This window comes from Vulpes lagopus, chromosome 3, assembly GCF_018345385.1.
Source record: "Vulpes lagopus strain Blue_001 chromosome 3, ASM1834538v1, whole genome shotgun sequence".
Taxonomy (NCBI): domain Eukaryota; kingdom Metazoa; phylum Chordata; class Mammalia; order Carnivora; family Canidae; genus Vulpes; species Vulpes lagopus.
The window spans coordinates 19,769,514-19,790,956 of NC_054826.1; the positions used below are offsets into that span (position 1 = coordinate 19,769,514).

Genomic DNA, 21,443 nt, shown 5'->3' on the forward strand with positions numbered 1-21,443 from the left:
CAAAAATAGTAAATGCTCATTCAACTGGCAAATCCAGGGGCTAAAAAACTTAAGGTTATAAGTTTGATACAAATACGATGAGAAATATAAAACCCATTGCATTGGTATTTGTTAGCAGATAAACACCATCTGGACAGAGAGATAAACAGCTCTAGTCAGTATATCACCACTCAAACCTGTGTCCTTCTGATACTATGAAGGTACTATCCACTGGTTTAAAGAAGACAAAAAATTCATAGGTAAATTCATAAGTAAAAGTGTTAATGTATCTTAACTCAACTGAGTTGGCCAATGAAGAACTGCCAAACTTGTACTTAATTAAAAAGGGTCTGTTTGTGAGAGAATATTTATATATACAGTTATACTCTTATAATGCTAGGATAGAGAGAGTATTTACTTGAATTATAAATCACCTGTGTTCCATCAGGCTTTTTAATAGATGACATAAATTAGTTTTATTTAAGTGTGTCTGCACGTGGGAAATCTGAATTTATATAAATTTCAAGGGTGCCTGGCTGGCTCAGTCAGTTAAACATCCAACTCTTAATTTTGCTCAGGCCATGATCTCAGTCACAGGACTGAACCCTGCATCAGACTCCACACTCAGTGGAGAGTCTGCTTAGGATTCTCTTTCCGTCTCCCCCTTTCTTTCTTTCTCACTCTCAAATAAATAAATAAATCTTTAAAAAAAATAAATTCCAAACCATGTTATGGTATCACACCATTTACTAAGCCTATTATAGTCTACTCATACATACACTGGGATAAAAGATATTTTTCCCATTTAAAAATAAAAAGAACAAAAATATCTGCTTTCTGCAATTAATAATTTACCTCAACCCAATCTAAATAGTTAAGATATTCTAACAAACTACATAATGGTAATCAAAGACATATTTTCTGAGTACTAGTTTCCATTTTCAAACTATTAAAACAGTAAAACAGTATTTAATGTTTCTTTAAAAAAGTTTGAGGAGGTACTTTAAAGATTGTATACTGCAGTAAGGTCATCATTTTGATGACCAATTAAAATACCCAACTTGGGCAGTCCCGGTGGCGCAGCGGTTTAGCGCCGCCTGCAGCCCAGGGCGTGATCCTGGAGACCCTGGATCGAGTCCCACGTCAGGCTCTCTGCATGGGAACTGCTTCTCCCTCTCTCTCTCTCTCTGTGTGTGTGTCTCTATGAGTAAATAAATAAAATCTTTAAAAAAATAAAATAAAATAAAATACCCAACTTAAAAAGTCTGAATATTTCAGTGATTTGATCATCAGATTGTCTCTGATTGTTTATGACTGTAGGTAAATAGAAATGCACAACAGTCTAAATAAAGTTAACAATGTCATTTTTAACTAATTATGACAGTTATCTTGAACATAAGATGCTTTAGTCACAAGAATCCTTATAAAGTGCATTCATATAAAAGTGATTACTTAAGAACACTTTACTGAGAGTGAACACTTTACTTTCCATAAAATTGGAATCATGTAACTCTCACAAAACTCATAAAGGATGGGTATCTCTGATATGTGTCTAGTGTCAGGCTGGGAGCAAAAGGCTGGGTGAGAGGAGAAAAATAAGCATAAGTCCCTAAACTATCCAAAACATTTCTCCCTCAGTCCCCTGCAAGAAACTACTTGACAAATAATTCCTTGTCCTATAAGCTACTAACCAAATCTGTTCACACTGCCTTATCAATCAACTCTAAAAGCTAATGGTACTTTAATTCTTGAATGAAAACGAAATTAAATATCAGATATAAAAATATTTAATAAAAAGTCAACATTTATTTCTAAATAAAACATTTTCTTACCAAATGAACCATACCAAAAAAACAAATGTGGCAGAAACTATCCCTTTAGGACCAGACTGCATCTGGCTTTAAGATAATCTTTTTTTTTTTTTTTTTTTTAAAGATTTTATATATCTATTCCTGAGAGACATACACAGAGAGAGAGAGAGAGAGAGAGGCAGAGACACAGGCAGAGGGAGAAGCAGGCTCAATTCCATGCAGGGAGCCTGACATGGGACTCGATCCCAGGTCTCCAGGATCACACTCTGGGCTGAAGGCAGCGCTAAACCGCTGAGCCACCCGGGCTGCCAGCTTTAAGATAATCTTAAAAGGCTGGAGCGGGAGGGAGAGAGGGAGGGAGAGTGGGAGGGAGAGCGGGGGGCGGGGGGCGGGGGGGGGGGGGGGCGGGGGCGGGAGGGGAGGAAAAAAAAAAAAAAGATAATCTTAAAAGGACAATACACTAACATTACAAGAAAAACACGATTCACAAATGTTGACATCACAGAGGCACAAAATCACATTTTATACTCTTTCACTATTGATTACTAGGAACAATTCAAGAAGCTTCAAAAGAATCAAAGACTAAAAAGGCAAGTTAGGTAACAAGGTCTAGTATGTCAGCTATGTTGTTTTGTGGGATGTACATACCATCGATACTACGGAAATCCAGTAAGTACGTTCTACTATCCACTTGGTATAACTGTAGACTCATTTTGGAGTAGGTGCTTGTCACAGGATTCTTCCTTCGAACACGCAAATAATAAGGGTTTACAACCTAGTGTATGGTATGAACAAAAGCAAAATCAAAAGCAATTCTTCTAGAAAACAATTTATAAACTACAGGTTTGCCAAATGTGCTTACTACAATCAGAATGTCCTTTTTTTCCTACCTTCCATTCATAATCCAGTTGTTTAATTGCTCTACAAACTTCTGCCATGATATCATTTGGTCGACTTTGACTTCTAATTCCCAAATGCCATTTTGCTTTCCTTACACCTTGGTGCTTAGATTTCTGTGGATTTAATTCATCGAGAGTGTGGCGTGCCCTTGGTGTTTCAGCAACCAAGAATGGTACTCTTTCAGGATGGGGCCGAGTCAAATGGTGATCATCGAGAAAAGAATCAGGTGGGCTTGTCGCCAAGTAAAAATCTTTGGCCTCATTCATTATTCTCCTGTTATCTATTATAAGGTGGTAGGCAACTGCTAAAGGGTCCTGGTGATTTCTGTTATAAAGGCAGCTGAGAACTTCCTCTTCTGAGCACTCAAATTTTTCACATACTTCTTTTAAGGCTTCATCATCAATCATAGTTGAACTATACGATGGATCCTCGGGAAAAAGATATTTTGGAAGGTCTTGTTTAAACCATTCATGTTCCCTGAGAGAAAACAGCAGGGTCAGGAGGAGGATTTTGAGTAGAGATGAATGAGACTGCAAGCAACAGTTTGGGGAATTTAGGATATGAATTCATTTATATTCATATTTTCATTTTTTCAAACTGAAACTTTCCTCCTCTGGCTCACATTTCATTGTGTATATATACTGGAGGAAATGCTACAATCTCCCTCTGGTTTTAAGAGGGAGAAAGCAATGTTGTACCAACAGGAAAATAAATGTCTACACTTTTATTAAAGTTTTGGCACAAATGACAATGACAAATGATGAAGATGAGCTTATTTCCAGCTCAGAAAAAGAACATATTCTGTGATTTTAATTCTCTTTTGATATAATGTTAAGTGAAAAAACCGTAACAACAAAAACAGACAAGTATCATTCATTGAATGCTTACTATAATGGTAGGTTTTAGGCTAAATATTTCCAACACATTATCTCACCTCATAAAACAACTCTATGAAGATGGTAATATCTCCTTTTTTTTTTTTTAATTTTTTATTTATTTATGATAGTCACACAGAGAGAGAGAGAGGCAGAGACACAGGCGGAGGGAGAAGCAGGCTCCATGCACCGGGAGCCTGATGTGGGATTCGATCCCGGGTCTCCAGGATCGCGCCCTGGGCCAAAGGCAGGCGCCAAACCGCTGAGCCACCCAGGGATCCCCATCTCCTTATTTTTAATGAAGGAACTAAGAGTTTCATAACTCCATATATAAAAGAACCTGAACTATGTCAAAAACTGCTAAAACTAAAAACATCAAGAAAGGAAAACACCCAAAAGAACAATGACTATCTTCTGGGTGATAAATTAAAGATCATTTTAGATCTATTTTTTGGGTGTTTTCTAAGTCTTTTCCAATTTAAATTGGAAAAAGTATGTAAAACACAAGGAAAAAAGCATCTTTCACTTAGATATTTAAAATTTTAAAGAATGATTTTGTCCTTTTCCATTGGTAGTTATAAGCATGCCCTTCCATATGAAACTTAGAAACCAGTAATTTCACATGTGATTCAATGTATACTACCCAAAAACCACACACATCGATTAAATGTCATTACTTAAGATGGACAAAAGAAAAAAACAGTAACTCATGAGATCAGAACTCAAAGAGTGACACAGAAACTTGCTACTAGTGAAAAGCATTAATCCTAATGAGACTACATAAAAGTCAAATATGAGGCATACTACAGAAAATCTTAAAGAACAACTACAAAGGTAACATCCCAACAGGGTCCTTTTTATTCCACATTACCTACCTTTTCATATTTAAAAACTAATATAATATTCACTGTTCCAACTTCAAAAGAAAGATGCATAAGTAAAAAGTGAAAGCCCTCCCTACTACTGATCTTCCTTCCCTAAGGTAGCTAGTTTAGTATTTTTAAATACTGAAATAAAATAAATATGCCTATGTACTATATTTTTAACATAAAAATGGCATTACATTGTATATACTGTCCAACTGTTTTTTTCACTTAACTTGTATTGTTGAAACTATTAGATCTGATAATCTCCAAGTTGCATTATTACCTGATATCTTTGATTGTGGCCCTCTTCATGGGATCCACCTGGAGCATATGTTTCAAAAGGCTAATCACAGATGGATTTAAATACTGAGGGGTATAAAAGATCCCATCACATATCTTCTTAAAAAGAGTTGGCACATGATCATCATCAAATGGAAGGGTTCCACATAATAAAGCATAGAGAATAACCCCACTGCTCCATATATCTACCTCTGGACCTGCATACAATCTGTAACAGGAAATACCAATCGATTAAATAATTAGTAACTTCAGAGTCGATCAATTAATAAAAAATTTTAAATATGGATACTTCATAAAGAACTATTACAATATGGTTTCTATAGTCACTGCTACATACTACACTTAAAGATTCTATACTAATTCTATCACTATTATCTTTGAAAACAAAAGTCAAAAATTTTTTTAAGTTTAGACTATAGCTAAACTTCTGTTCTTACTACCTTACCATGGTCCTCATAACATCAATTAAGAATTTTCTTTAGTGGGACGCCTGGGTGGCTCAGCGGTTGAGCACCTGCCCCTGGCTCAGGGCGTGATCTGCGGTCTCAGGATGGAGTCCCACATCAGACTCCCTGCCTGGAGCCTGCTTCTCCCTCTGCCTAGTCTCTGCCTTTCTCTCTGTGCCTTTCATGAATAAATAAATAAAATCTTAAAAAAAAAAAAAAAGAATTTTCTTTAGTGATGAACTCTAAACCCACTCTCTCCCAATAACCCGAGACCTCCTACCAAGGCAAAAAGGGCCTGGGGCTGTGGAAGAAAACCAAGCTGACTGGTTCACAGAAGAGTCTACACTGGTATTTACAATACACTGTAGCCAACTGACTTAACTAATTGCAGACTATTAGATCAAAGTCTGGCTTTGGGGAAAGGAGGTCTATAAACTGATCAAATAAATTGTTGAGCTGATCCATAGATACTGCTTTGAGTACAAGTTCCCACTCATCCAGACCTCACAGAAAGACCTTATCCAAACTGGAAAAGTAGACTTCAGTAATGGCCCATGTATATATGCATATTTAGAATACATTCCTTTTGTTTATTTAATTAACACTGTTGCTGGGTCTCGAATTATTTTTTTCTAAAAGAATTTACATGATACAAATGAAATTATTTTTTGAACATTAAGCTGATATAAAAAGATGATATGAATCTTGATAAATTTAAAATCAGATACTTAAAACTGGAGCACCTGGGTAAGCTAAGCATCTACCTTCAGCTCAGGTCATGATCCCAGTGTCCTGGGATGGAGCCCTGAGTCCAGGCTCCCTGCTGGGCAAGGAGTCTGCTTCTCTGTCTCCTTCTGCCCCTCTCCCTGCTCATGCTTGCGTGCTCTCTCTCAAATAAATAAAAAAATCTTTTAAAACAATAAATAAAATTAGATACTTCTGCCTTATCTATTGCCATACCTAAATATAATTTCTCTAAGCAGGCAGGCAAGCAAGCTTATGAAAACAATATAATATTTCTGCATTCTGAATTAGGATGTGAAACATTCAAACAAAGAAACATAGTTTGAGTGTAAAGTTATTAAAAGTTAATTACAGAAACTGTAAACTTAATAGTCTATTTTTAATTTCAGTAAAGTGAAGAACAGTCTAAAAAATTAAATTTTCCTGCCATCTAAACTATTCGAAGAGCTGCACTATACAAAGATCCTCATGTTCTCAATGCTGCCGGTCAGTAAATTGAGAGGTTAGAATTCTTTTAATACTTTAGTCTCCAGAGATGTAAAAAATGAAAAATTCAAAATAAATGAGTCTTAAGATTTTATCATACTTCAGTCCAATTCCCCAAGACATCTTATCACAAACAGAACTACAAAATGCCTTTCTATCAGATGCCTGGGTGGCTCCATTGGTTTAAGCATCTGACTCTTGATTTTGGATCATGAGGGTCATGATCCCAGGGTTCTGGGATCAGGCTCTGTGCTCAGCAAGGAGTCTGCTTGAGGATATCTCCCTCTCCTGCCCACCCTCAACTTGTGTGCACGCTATGCCCTCCCTCTATATAAAATGTTTTTAAAAAATGCCTTCTTTCTGAAAAATCAAAGGTACACATTACACTTCTTTTTTTTAAGATTTTTTATTTATTCATTAGAGAAAGAGAGAGCATACACAAGCAGGGTAGAGGCAGAGGGAAAGGGAGAAGCAAACTCCCTGCTGAGCTGGGAGCCTGATGGGCTCAATCCCAGGACTTGGAGATCATGACCTGAGCCGAAGGCAGATGCTTAACCATCTGAGCCACCCAGGTGCCCCTCACACATTACACTTTTAACTCTTCATTTAAGTAAACCATTTCTAACTAGTAGGTATTTCTATATTCAGGTTTTTAATGTCTGACTTTTAAAACTTGCTAGTTTTAGGGATATCTAAGTGGCTCAGTCTGCTGAGCATCCAACTCTTGATTCTGGCTTAGGTCACAATCTTGGGGTCCTGAGATTGAGCCCCGCATTGGACTCTAAACTCTGCAGGGAATTTGCTAGATTCTCTCTCCTTCTCCCCCAGGTCCCCTACCCCCTTGCACACACATACATGCATGCTCTAAAATAAATATGAATCTTAAAAAAAAAACAACTTGCTAGTTTTAAACTTTCAATTTCTTCTACAGGGGGAAAAAAGTGACAAGTATTCTCATCTAACTACTTTAAATACAGTATTGACTTGCAATCCAATATTCTCTTCCATAAATGGAATCCTTAATTCTTACTTATGTTTTATTCTTAAAACATAACATTTTCTGGATAAGGAAAGAATAAGACTTACATGTCTTTCCTTTCACTAGAATTTATTTATTTATTTTTAAGATTTTATTTATTCATGAGAGAGACACACACACATGGGGGGGGGGGGGGGGCAGAGACACAGGCAGAGGGAGAAGTAGGCTCCATGCAAGGGAGCCAGATGTAGGACTCGATCCCGGGTCTCCAGGATCACGCCCTGAGCTGAAGGTGGCACTAAACTGCTAAGCCACCCGGGCTGCCCATCCTTTCACTAGAATTTAAATTCTTTTTTTTAATTTTTATTTATTTATGATAGTCACAGAGAGAGAGAGAGAGAGAGGCAGAGACACAGGCAGAGGGAGAAGCAGGCTCCATGCACCGGGAGCCCGACGTGGGATTCGATCCCGGGTCTCCAGGATCACGCCCTGGGCCAAAGGCAGGCGCCAAACCGCTGCTCCACCCAGGGATCCCTCACTAGAATTTAATATGACACTCCAGACAGACAAAATCTAAGAGAAACAGGCAATTATAAATGTACTGGGGTAGAAGAAAGGGTGTCAAATACTACCTTCCTGAAATTACTTCTGGTGCAGCATAGTTGGGTGAGCCACAACTTGTTCTTAAAAATTCACCATCTGACATCATGTTTGAAAGACCTGAAAATGCACAAAACCAACTTTTCAAGATTTCCCAAGGACAAAAACAAAACCCTATTGAACAGTAAAACTGAGTTTGCATTAAAGTGATAAATCATCATTTTGTCCTTTGCTTCAACAAATTCCGTCTTTACTGTTTCCAAATATTTTGCAATTATGCCCTAAAACTTGTAATGTTTCAGCATTTAAAATAAGTGCATTATTGGAATTTAATGAGTATAAAGATATTGGTTATTCTGCTTACTAGAATAAACCTGGAATATTTAAATTTATTAATACAGAAACTACTAGGAAAAAAATGTACAACAGATGAGTATAAGAATTAAAATTCAGAGTTTCTGTTAACCCCTGTTAACCCCTGTTCTGATTCTTTATAAAACAAAAAAACAGTAACTTTGAATATCAAAGTTCCCTCATAATTTTACTCCATAAAGAAATCTCTGCCTCCTCAAAAATGCACTAGGTAAACCAGTTCCTGGCTGGTTCAGGTGCTAGCAAGCAGCTCTTGATCTCTGGATTGTGAGTTCAAGTCCCAGGTTGGGTATAGAGATTATTTTTTTTTTTTTTTTTTTTTTTTTTTAAAGAAATCAATCGTGTTTTTTTTTTTTTTTTTAAGATTTATTTATTATTTATGATAGACATAGAGAGAGAGAGAGAGGCAGAGACAAAGGAGGAGGGAGAAGCAGGCTCCATGCCGGGAGCCTGACGTGGGACTCGATCCCGGGACTCCAGGATCGCGCCCTGGGCCAAAGGCAGGCGCCAAACCACTGAGCCACCCAGGGATTCCCGGGTATAGAGATTATTTAAAATAAAATCTTAAAAAAAAAAAAATAAGCAAATCATCATCATGACAACTGAGGAATATATGGCAGTCAAATAAGTCAGTTACAACAACAATAGCAGCAGCAGCAGCAGCAAATCAATAGCTCAGAGCTGACTGACACTGTTCAATGAATCTCTATAAATTATAATACATATATTCAAAACTGAGGAAAATAGTTATACCAATCTCCTCTGATTTGAACTGAAGCTAAGCAAAAGAGAGTTGCAGAGATTCATTTTCTTAGATATAATAATGTCAATGGCAATTTATACAGGAAATAAAGGAAAAATTCAAATTTTTGACAAAATAATGATCCTCAAAGCTGAAATTATGCTTTTCTATCATTTAAAATATTTTAATTTTTTAAAAATAATTTTGTTCATATAATTAACCATCTGGCTTTAAGAGCTCAAACAACCCATTCCAGTCTTTCTTTTTGGCCTATACTTGATCAAAAAAACACACTGGAAATAAGGTTGCTACCTTCTCTTTCACAAATAAGTCTCTATCCAAATGACACTTCTAAGGCTGCCAACTTAAATTATTTACCTACTATCATAAAACTCAATTTAAAGACATAAAACTAAGAAGAGAATTCCTTATCTCTCCTCTTTGTAAGCTAATAGACAAAATGGTGAGGATACACTATTTTGGGATACTCAATCCATTGCACAGAAGTAAAGGTTATCTGAAAAATGCTATTGATGTTCATTAAACATAATATGTGAAACTATAAAAAAATCTCCTTACCAAAATCAGCTATCTTTGCATTCATGTGTGCATCAAGCAAGACATTTTCAGGTTTCAAATCTCTATGGACCACCATATGCCTGTGACAGTAATCCACACCAGAAAGGATCTGTTGAAACAGACGCCGACTTTCTTTTTCATCCAGCTAAGAAAAGTAGAGAAGCATTTTAAAGGTTTGTTTTTCAGAAGAAATTCTTCTACCTACAATTCTCCAACCTATAAGACAGTCAAAATCCATGAAACCTTCAAATGAACCTCATCCTGAAATACTTTTGAAACAAGAAGATGGATATATAGAGCATGAATTGCTAAGAGGGTCTTGGAACCCAAATCAGTAACTCAACTTTCTGTTATCACTCTTGTGACTACATCGTAATAGCTTGCTTTCCTATTTCATGAGCTATCCAAATAGTTTCAATTTCTACTTGAAACTAGATGTATTTTCTCCTATAAATCGGAAATGTTTAATCCTTCATTCCTTTAACAAATATTTATTGAGCATCTTCAATGTGCCATGCACTGTGTCAGACACTCGAGATACAGCAATGAAGAAAACAAAGGCGCTAATCTAGTTGATGAAAATAGACAATAAAGAAATAAGTATCACATCAAGGAGTATTCTGAAGAAAAATACAGCAGAATAAGGGCACAGAGAATTATGCTGGGGTGGATGATACTATTTTAGACTATACAAGGAAGTAACAGTCAAGATTGTTAATGAATTAGCAAGCAATCAAATTGTATGTCCTGAAATACAGTTTAAACAAAAAACCTTAATTCATCTGTTTTATAAAATATAAAAAGCATGCGTCTCTAGTCTGTTTCCTGAAAAAAGCTATCTTAAGTAGCAACTAACATTTTTAAAAATTTTAAAAACTCCTCACTCAAAAAAAAAAAAAAAACCCTCATCCCATTTATCCATATTTTCTTATTTTATGATTTCTTCCTAAAAGTAAGCCATCACTTGGATGAGCCTGCACCAAGAAGTCACATTTAATAAACAGCCTATAAATTCTCTAGGCAAAAGATTCTAATATGCATTCTTTAACAGAGGCCAAAAATTAGCATTCTAAAACCAGACTTCTATACTTCACATAGCATGGACAATCTGGAAGGAAAGATAAACTATAATTTATTTTGAAACCAAAATTAAAACTACTGAAGTACTATGAGATACTCTTCCTCTAGAGAAAATAACAATATGTTAGCAATCTCACTTAATTCTAGAAAAAATGTAGGTTCACTTTTTAACATAACTTTATATCAAATATACTAAATGAAAGAAAAGAATGTGTCCTAAATGTGAAACAAAACTGATTAAACAAAATGTAATAGGAAATTAAACAGGCTACAAAAATGAAAATTATACTGTACTGACAAATACAGTACAAAAGATGAAGGATGGGAAGTCTACAAAAGATTAGAAAAGTTAAAGCATATTTCCAGTTAAACATGGCAGACTGAACCTTTTGTCGCCACACTGAAACATCACTAAAATGACATTAGCATATAAAGACAAAAAGAACAAGAGAAGTGACAGTAGTAATCAAGAGGAGTTCATGGGCATTAGGGAGGGCAATTGGTGTAATAAGCACTGGGTTTCATATGCAACTGATGAATCACTAAAGTCTACATCTGAAACTAGTAATACACTATATGTTAACTAAATTGCATTTAAATTAAAAATTAAAAAAAAGAGGAATCTCCAAACTGTAGAATGGATGAACAACAATTAGATTTCACCAGAGAGACCAGAAACCTAAGCCCACAGGGGTGGAAACCAATAATAAACTAGCCTGCACACAGAACCCTGGAAAAGCGTAGAAGCCTTGGGAATTTGCAAGGGAGAAATGAGAAGAGAACTAAAAACAGGACAATTGGTAAAGTAAGAATTTCTAAACTCATGCCTACTGGGGGATAAGACCATGGTGATTTACTTTTGAGGAAAGCTGAACCAGCTCTGTTCTCAAGGACACCAACACAGGGATGAGGCATCAGAAGGAAAACACAAAGGTGAAGTGGAAGTCAGCGTACTTTCAGGCCTCTTCCCAATTCAGCACTCAGAGTACTGACAGCTAAGCTAATACCCTCAAAGAAACTGGAAGGTTTCTTCTGGAGCAACTTTCTGATCTAAGGGAAAATATTTGAAATTATGGACATTTGGTATACCCTAATAAAATGGACAGATCCCTACCTATTCAACCAATGGGAAGGCCCATCAATCAATAACTTCCACCTACATAAGTTTGGCATTTAGTACCTTACTCAAATCAAATATAAGTAGACAACCAAGAATCACCAGACATCTGAGGAAGGGCCATGTACAAAAGACAAAGACCAATAAAATAGAGCAAAGAAGATACAGTAACAATGCAGGAAACAGACAAGTAAAAAAAAAAAAAGAACTACAATTGCTGACTCTTAACTGCAGAGAACATACTAATGGTAACCAGAGGGGAGGTGAGTGGAGGGATAGGAAATGGTGATGGGGTTGAAAAGTACACTTATCATGACAAGCACAGAATCGCTGAATCCCTATATTATACACATGAAACTAATATAACATTGTTTGTTAACTATACTGGAATTAACATTAAAAGCTTAAAAAAAATTATCCTCAGACAGATAAGGTTATTGTATCTGTAGAGTAGAATTGGCTATTTAAAAAAGAATATTTCAGAAAACAAGAAAGATCTTTGAAATAGAAAATATGACAGCTGAAATGTTAATATGCAATAGGTAAAAACTGAAGAAAACTCCCATAATGTAAAGTAAAATAACGAAGATATGACAAATGGAAAAGATAGGAAAACAAGATACCAATTCAACTTGTGCCTGTTTCCATTTTTCCAGGTATAACATGGTGGTGGGAGGGAGGGTTAATGAATAGGGAAGTAGAATTTCTAAAAATTAAAATGAACCATGTTAAAAAATGGTAAAATCAAAATTAACTTGGTTATTTAATGAGCTTGATTTTGATGAAAGTAAACAGATATGCTATATAGAACAAATGAATGAATGATATAAAGAACTTTAGACTGGGAGGGAAAAAATGACTTCTTATTGCTAGATAACAGCCCTTCTAGAAAGAGGTTTTAGCATACCATATAACCTGCGTATGAGAAAAAAATATGGGCAGGGGAGGTCAGTGTTCACTTTTTGTGTCTGCAACTTAAGATACTGTTCCAAATGCCTTCTAAAGTTCCTTCCAACTCTAAATTCTTTAAGTCTAATTCCTACCTCCTTCATGAAGCCTGTTCTTACTACTCCAGGTACATCAGATTTCTGAAACCAAAAAATGAATGCAATTTAAATGTGACTAGGGTTGACTAGCAAGGCCTAGATCTTTAAGTATTAATATATTTTGTAGGGATTACATATATATACTTCAAGATATATGTTACAAGTATTTGTATACCCTAAAAGCATGAGTTGGAGGATCATGAGTTCTGGGGTCTGAGTCTCAATCCAATTCCGTCATTAATAAATCATGTGACCTTGAGTAAACATATAAACTGTGAGTCTCAGCTTCCACATCTATGTAAGCAGGCTAAGGAAATAATCTTTAAGGTCTTTTCTAACTCTAAAGAGTTATGATTCTAGACAAATGTGATTCTATGATTCTTCACATTCTCAGAAAATACTGAGCAACCAGGGAACTGGTTATTAAGTAAACCTCTTAACAAAATTGCTTTCTGACATCTTGAAGCTAGTAAGGAATAAGGGGAGTTACAAAATATATACAGGATTAAATCAGAACAGCTTACCCTTCCATTTTTACAGATATAATCAAATAGCTCTCCTCCTGAGACATATTCCATCACCATGAAAATATCAGATGGTGTACTGATGACCTGGTACCTGGTGAGAGAAAACATTATCTACCAATATTAAAACATGTATATTCATTCATTCAGAAAATATTTACTAAGCGCCTATAATATACCAGGCACTGTGCTAGAAGCTGGGAAAACTGCAGGGAACAAAACAAATTCTCTGCCTTTATGGAGTTCATGTTCCAGGAGCCAGGAAACAGACACTAAATAAATAAGCAATATCTCAGGTGGTGGAACATGCTATGAAGAGAAATAAGGCAAACTAAGGGGAATCTCTCATACAGGGTGCTTAAGGAAGTACCCTCTGATAAAAGTAACATTTGAGCAGAACCTGATAGAAGGGAACAAACCATACTATGATCTAGGAAGAAGGTGAACCAGGCAGAGAGAACAGCAAGCGCAAAGGCCCTGAGGTAGAAGCCTGCCTGGTATGTTTGAGGAATGGTAAGAAGGCTAAAGCAAAGAGAACTGGCAGAGAGAAACAGGATGTAGAGTCAAAGAGGTAACTGGAGACCAGAGGACAGAGAACCTTACAAGCCAGGATGAGGTTTTGGCTTCTACTCTAAGGGAGATGCAAAGCTATAGAAGGTTTTAAGCAAAGTAGTCATGTGGGATCTGATCTATTAAAAGGGAAGGGTAACTTTAATTTACAGCAGCAATATGAAGAACTGACTGTGGATGGTAAAGGTGGAAGCAAGAGGCTACTGCAGGAGTCCATGACAGAGATGACAGTGGCTCACAATATACTGATGGCAATGAAGGAATTGAGAAACACTCAGATCCTAGATGTATTTTGAAGAGATGGAATGGATGACAGGAACATAGAGAAAAAACGAAGTTAAGGATAGTTCCTACATTTCTGCCCTGAGGAACCGGATATTAACTCAAGAGGGTGAGAACTGTGTGAAGAGCAGGTTTGGGGGACGGTAACAGAATGTTCAGTTCTGGCATCCGACTGGAGATGTAAAGTAGGCAGTGGGTGCACAGAAATGGAATTCAGGGAAGAGGTATGAAAGCAGGAGATGTGTATTTATGCGTCATCAGCATCCATATGTACCTTAAAACCATGGCACCTCAGCAAATGAGAAGCGGTGATAGTGAAAAATTTTGAGCCAGCCAGTTCAATATAAAACCCTAAGCAGGGGATCCCTGGGTGGCGCAGCGGTTTGGCGCCTGCCTTTGGCCCAGGGCGCAATCCTGGAGACCCAGGATCGAATCCCACATCGGGCTCCCGGTACATGGAGCCTGCTTCTCCCTCTGCCTGTGTCTCTGCCTCTCTCTCTCTCTCTCTCTCTCTCTCTCTGTGACTATCATAAATAAATAAAAATTAAAAAAAAAAAATTTAAAACCCTAAGCAGTTTGAACTGAGCCCACATAAGAAAACTGACCAATAAGTTTAAATGCAGACCCTACACCTGGCAACTACAAGACAACCATAATACTACTGTTTTCTGAATACTGGATTCCTGAAATTCTATCTTTTGTTATTTGTTTTAGCAGATATAAGCAGCTTGGGGAAAAACCCTTTCTACTGCCTTGCTATTGTATTTAGTGAGGCTAAATGACATCATGTGGAATTTGAAGGTGAAGACTTCTTAGTAGCCTATCACTGTTGGTTCTACAGCAACAGAAGCATAGGTTATCTATCAGACGGCATGTCCAAAAGACAAGAATGAATGAGAAAGTTAACAGCTGATAAGCACAAGGGCAAAACATGGACAGAGGTTTAAGTGACCATGAATGGGGTTTAGATAAATACATCAACAGGCAGAAATTTTAAAACCTTGAGGGATGATTCAAGAAATGTCAGTTATCTTTCTCACTTGTCAGATTAAGCAGGTTAATAAAAATGATTAAAAAGTGGTATGACTATATTTAATATAATCGGATCTTACAGTTTAATTATATGAGGATGCCTGAAAAGCTTGAGGTTCTGAATTTCTCTGCGGATTTTTCCTACCACATCAAGGCTTCGAATCTTCTGTCGATTGAGTATCTTCACAGCAACTTTATGCCCAGTCAATTCATGTTTGCCAACTGTAGGAGAAATAATTTTAACAAATTAGTGCTAGGCTTGATTAATAACATTTTAGATATAGTCAAAGAGTAGTAATCTTCACATTCTCAGAAAATACTGAGCAAATTTAAGTTCCTTTCAGTTCTGCTTGATTTGCCCCTAAATGTTATTTACGTGTTCAAGAGTGATTAAGCGGGAGAATACATAAGAAACTGCTAACAGTGGTTTCTTCCAGAAAGGAAAACTGGAAAGCTAACAGTGAGAAAAAGAAAAGAGACTTTCTTTTTGCTGTACCTTTTTTGCCCTTTTAAATTCTTATTTTTTAGTTCTTAAATTATCACACATACAAACTGAACTTAAAAAAAAAAAAGTGAACTATTTTTTTTGGTGAATAATTCTGTGGATCTTAACACATAGAAAATGATAAAACCACCATTAGAATCAAATACAGAACAGTTCCATCATCCCAAAAAATTCCCTCATATTACAGACACACTTCCCCTACCTATAGATAGCCCTTTGAGCCTTTCAAGTTTCAGTTCAGGAACATGCAATTTCTATTTTAAATTTTAAAAAATTAAGTGATTTTCTTTAAATTTTGAATGCTATGCCGAGATAATCAATGGTGATTAGTCTCCAAAAAATTAGCTTTTATTTACCCTTTCTCTAGAACTTACTAAAGAATATATATTCTATCAAAATCAGACAAATAAACCAAGAAAGATAATCTCCAGTGAAGAAGGGATCCAGTGTAGGAGAAAAACAAAAAGCATCCCCAATATGGTAATGAGGCAAAGTCCTAGGTAACAGATGAGCAGAAGGCAACAAATCCAGACAGAAATGCGACGGAAGATTCAAGACGGTTGAGGGAAGGGGAGACTGATAAATTATCTTACAGGTTTGAAAGTACAGAATATTGTATTGAAGAGATTTTACGAAGGTATTTGAAGATATGGGAAATTTAGTCTCCAGTTCAAAGAAAACTAAGCAAATAGAAAAAAACAAGGTAATTTAATAACTCCAAGAAAAATTATAAACAAAATAGTCACAGTATTGGCCTGGCAAATAGTTTTTACACAGTCACAATTATGCAATGCTAAGTATCGATTTTTTTAAGTATGATATAATTATATGAGAAGAATGAAGATGTAGAGGAAAAGGTATAAGGGAACTGAAATCCTTATATACCATAATAGAAAGTCAACAACTACAAAATCTGTCAATAAGAATTACGAAATAGCTTGTATGCATGCATAGATCAATTAGAAGTATGGAGGTTAAAAAAAAAAAACCTAGAGCTAACTACAGAAGAAATTAATAGAAAGTTAGAGTAAGGAATTCTGTTTTATAAATATACTTCTTAGTACTATTTGACTTTTTGAAATACATATGTATGCATTTTTTTTAAATTTTTAAATAAGTGACTTAGGATTTTAGCTTTTTAGGGGAAAAAAAATGTTCTCTTCTAAATTAGAACACAGTTTGTAAGACCAATAGGTGAGAGCAATCTTGGCAATCTTGGTAATTACCGGCAGAAAAGCAAAGGTAATGATAAATAAGAAATCCCTTCTTATTTATGTTTGTTAGATACCGAAATGTGTCTTCCCCAAAATTCTTATGTTGAAACCCTAACCCTGGTCTCAGAATGTGACAGTATTTGGAGATAGTGTTTAAAGAAGTGACTGTTAAAATGAAACTGTTTTGGTTGTCCTACTACACCCTGACTCCCAGTATCCTTCTAAGAGGAAATCTGGACACAAAGGCAGCAGGGGTACATGCAGGAAACCATGTGAGGACACAGGGAGGAAGCAGCCATCTGCGAGCTAAAGGAGAGAGACCTTAGAAGGCATCAACCCTACTGAAACCTTGATCTCAACCTTTTAGCCTCCAGACCGTGAGAAAATATCTCTTGTTAAAGCCATTCAATCTGTGTATTTTGTTATGGCAGCCCTTAGCTGATTAATGCTATACTTGATACAGAACTCAATCGCAGAGACCCGGGATCATGCCCTGAACCGAAGGCAGAGCCTCAACCACTGAGCTACCCAGGCATCCCTAAACTTCTTTTTAAAACATTATTTTAAACAAAGATTTTTCCCTCATTATTCCAATCTAAATAGGATTTGTTGCTTGATCTGGGATTTGGGATGGAGCTGAGCCTGCCCACCCTTTAAAAACTCTGAAGGATTATGAACCACTGCAGGCTGTTAAACGGGGGAGCAACAAGATAATTATCTTTCTAAAAGACAAGACTCATTGCTCTTCACTTAATATGTGCTCTTGATGATTTAATAATAAGAGCACAGAATTTTAAAACTAAGGAGAACTTTACAGATCATCAGGTCCAATGGTTTTCAACAGTTCAACATTTTCCCCCCCACCGGCTACCCAAGACAGTGAGTGATGAGCTCTTCTGCCCACCACACCCCCTGCAGTTGAGAGGGGCAGGGGATGGGGTAGTTCCTCATTACTTTGAATGTTTTAAAGCATTTGCTGCTTTTCTTAAATGTTTTACTTATTAATATTAAATCCAAGGTTAGGTTATACAGATATTTCACATTTGGAGAAAAAAGTCTTTGTTAAGTAGGAATCTAAGAAAAGTGCTTAAGTCAGTGTAAGTCTCAATCCTTTTCAAAAATACAATTTACCACCTAAGTTCACCTCCTATTTTGTCCAGGTTCTTTAATCTGCACAATACCTCTATAATGCAAGTCTTTCCAGGAAATAAGCAAATGTGTAACTGCGACATAGTCTACCTTAACCCAAAGCATTATCACAGAATCAAAAATGCCAGTTCTAAACTACTACAATATAAATGCAATCTCAAAATTTTCTTATAACCACTGTTTGTAGAGCTCAACTAATTTCAAAACCATCCATGGCTAAGAAATTATAGAAGTTTCCTGAAAGACAAGAGGCTAAGAATGCACTGGACCAACTTCCATCAAAAACTCATAAAATTCTTCTGCATGTGGCTGTCCAATTTTCCCAGCACCATTTATTGAAGAGACTGTCTTTCTTCCAGTGGATAGTCTTTCCTCCTTTGTCGAATATTATTTGACCATAAAGTTCAGGGTCCACTTCTGGGTTCTCTATTCTATTCCATTGATCTATGTGTCTGTTTTTGTGCCAGTACCACACTGTCTTGATGACCACAGCTTTGTAGTACAACCTGAAATCTGGCATTGTGATGCCCCCAGCTATGGTTTTCTTTTTTAAAATTCCCCTGACTATTCGGGGTCTTTTCTGATTCCACACAAATCTTAAAATAATTTGTTCCAACTCTCTGAAGAAAGTCCATGGTATTTTGATAGGGATTGCATTAAACGTGTAAATTGCCCTGGGTAACATTGACATTTTCACAATATTAATTCTGCCAATCCATGAGCATGGAATATTTTTCCATCTCTTTGTGTCCTCCTCAATTTCTTTCAGAAGTTTTCTATAGTTTTTAGGGTATAGATCCTTTACCTCTTTGGTCAGGTTTATTCCTAGGTATCTTATGCTTTTGGGTGCAATTGTAAATGGGATTGACTCCTTAATTTCTTTCTTCAGTCTCATTGTTAGTGTAAGAAATGCCACTGATTTCTGGGCATTGATTTTGTATCCTGCCACGCTGCCGAATTGCTGTATGAGTTCTAGCAATCTTGGGGTGGAGTCTTTTGGGTTTTCTATGTAGAATATCATGTCATCAGCGAAGAGGGAGAGTTTGACTTCTTTGCCAATTTGAATGCCTTTTATGTCTTTTTGTTGCCTGATTGCTGAGGCTGGGACTTCTAGTACTATGTTGAATAGCAGTGGTGAGAGTGGACATCCCTGTCGTGTTCCTCCCAGTGCTTCCCTATTGAGAATGGTATTTGCTGTGGGCTTTTTGTAGATGGCTTTTAAGATGTTGAGGAATGTTCCCTCTATCCCTACACTCTGAAGAGTTTTGATCAGGAATGGATGCTGTATTTTGTCAAATGCTTTCTCTGCATCTATTGAGAAGATCATATGGTTCTTGTTTTTTCTCTTGCTGATATGATGAATCACACTGATTGCTTTACAAGTGTTGAACCAGCCTTGCATCCCGGGGATAAATCCTACTTGGTCATGGTGAATAATCTTAATGTACTGTTGAATCCTATTGGCTAGTATCTTGTTGAGGATTTTTGCATCCATGTTCATCTGGGATATTAGTCTATAATTCTTTTTGGTGGGGTCTTTGTCTGGTTTCGGAATTAAGGTGATGCTGGCCTCACATGCAGAAGAATGAAACTAGACCATTCTCTTGCACCCTACACAAATATAAACTCAAAATGGATGAAAGATCTAAACGTGAGACAAGATTCCATCAAAATCCTAGAGGAGAACACAGGCAACACCATTTTTGAACTCAGCCAGAGTAACTTCTTGCAAGATACATCCACGAAGGCAAAAGAAACAAAAGCAAAAATGAACTACTGGACTTCATCAAGATAAGAAGCTTTTGCACAGCAAAGGATACAGTCAACAAAACTCAAAGACAACCTACAGAATGGGAGAAGATATTTGCAAATGACGTATCAGATAAAGGGCTAGTTTCCAAGATCTATAAAGAACTTATTAAACTCAACAGCAAAGAAACAAACAATCCAATCATGAAATGGGCAAAAGACATGAAGAGAAATCTCACAGAGGAAGACATAGACATGGCCAACAACACATGAGAAAATGCTCCGCATCACTGGCCATCAGGGAAATACAAATCAAAACCATACAAACCAAAACCACCTCACACCAGTGAGAATGGGGAAAATTAACAAGACAGGAAACCACAAATGTGGGAGAGGATGTGGAGAAAGGAGAACCCTCCTGCCTGTTGGTGGGAATGTGAACTGGTGCAGCCACTCTGGAAAACTGTGTGGAGGTTCCTCAAAGAGTTAAAAATAGATCTGCCCTACGACCCAGCAACTGCACTGCTGGGGATTTACCCCAAAGATACAGATGCAATGAAATGCTGGGACACCTGCACCCCGATGTTTCTAGCAGCAATGTCCACAATAGCCAAACTGTGGAAGGAGCCTCGGTGTCCATCGAAAGATGAATGGATAAAGAAGATGTGGTTTATGTATACAATGGAATATTACTCAGCCATTAGAAACGACAAATACCCACCATTTGCTTCGAGGTGGATAGAACTGGAGGGTATTATGCTGAGTGAAATAAGTCAATCGGAGAAGGACAAACATTATATGGTCTCATTCATTTGGGGAATATAAAAAATAGTGAAAGGGAATAAAGGGAAAGGAGAAAAAATAAGTGGGAAATATCAGAAAGGGAGACAGAACATGGAAGACTCCAAACTCTGGGAAACGAACTAGGGGTGGTGGAAGGGGAGGAGGGCGGGGGGTGGGGGTGACTGGGTGGCGGGCACTGAGGTGGGCACTTGACGGGATGAGCACTGGGTGTTATTCTGTACGTTGGCAAATTGAACACCAATAAAAAATAAATTTATTAATAAAAAAACTCATAAAATATCACTGAAATCAGGGACAGAGAAAAACCTATAATCAGAGCTTAAATGGACTGTGGAGGGATCCCTGGGTGGCGCAGCGGTTTGGCGCCTGCCTTTGGCCCAGGGCGCGATCCTGGAGACCCGGGATCGAATCCCACGTCGGGCTCCCGGTGCATGGAGCCTGCTTCTCCCTCTGCCTGTGTCTCTGCCTCTCTCTATCTCTCTGTGACTATCATAAATAAATAAAAATTAAAAAAATATATATTAAAAAAAATAAATAAATAAATGGACTGTGGAAATTAGAAGCATATTCTAATTTCTGGTAAGGCTATCTCCAATCTCCTATAACCAATCAAATGTGATTTAAGAGGAGTCAACTTGACTATTAAACCCCAATTCAGGAAGTATCTTCTTAGACCTAGTTTATTGATACCT

The 21,443-nt window shown here is 36.9% G+C and overlaps 1 protein-coding gene across 7 annotated transcripts in view; it reads right to left on the minus strand.

The window, feature by feature from the left end:
• PRKAA1 (protein kinase AMP-activated catalytic subunit alpha 1) overlaps positions 1 to 21,443 on the minus strand; it is a 36,772-nt gene that overhangs the window by 3,522 nt on the left and 11,807 nt on the right. For 5 of the 7 annotated variants that reach the window (XM_041747566.1, XM_041747569.1, XM_041747570.1 and 2 more), the window contains 7 exons: positions 15,411 to 15,552; positions 13,447 to 13,540; positions 9,680 to 9,824; positions 8,019 to 8,106; positions 4,715 to 4,939; positions 2,681 to 3,167; positions 2,439 to 2,565 (listed from right to left, as the gene is read on the minus strand). In XM_041747566.1, coding sequence (XP_041603500.1) covers positions 2,439 to 2,565; positions 2,681 to 3,167; positions 4,715 to 4,939; positions 8,019 to 8,106; positions 9,680 to 9,824; positions 13,447 to 13,540; positions 15,411 to 15,552 — 1,308 coding nt within the window. The remainder of the gene's footprint in view (positions 1 to 2,438; positions 2,566 to 2,680; positions 3,168 to 4,714; positions 4,940 to 8,018; positions 8,107 to 9,679; positions 9,825 to 13,446; positions 13,541 to 15,410; positions 15,553 to 21,443) is intronic. The other 2 variants (XM_041747567.1, XM_041747572.1) reach the window with 2 other exon arrangements.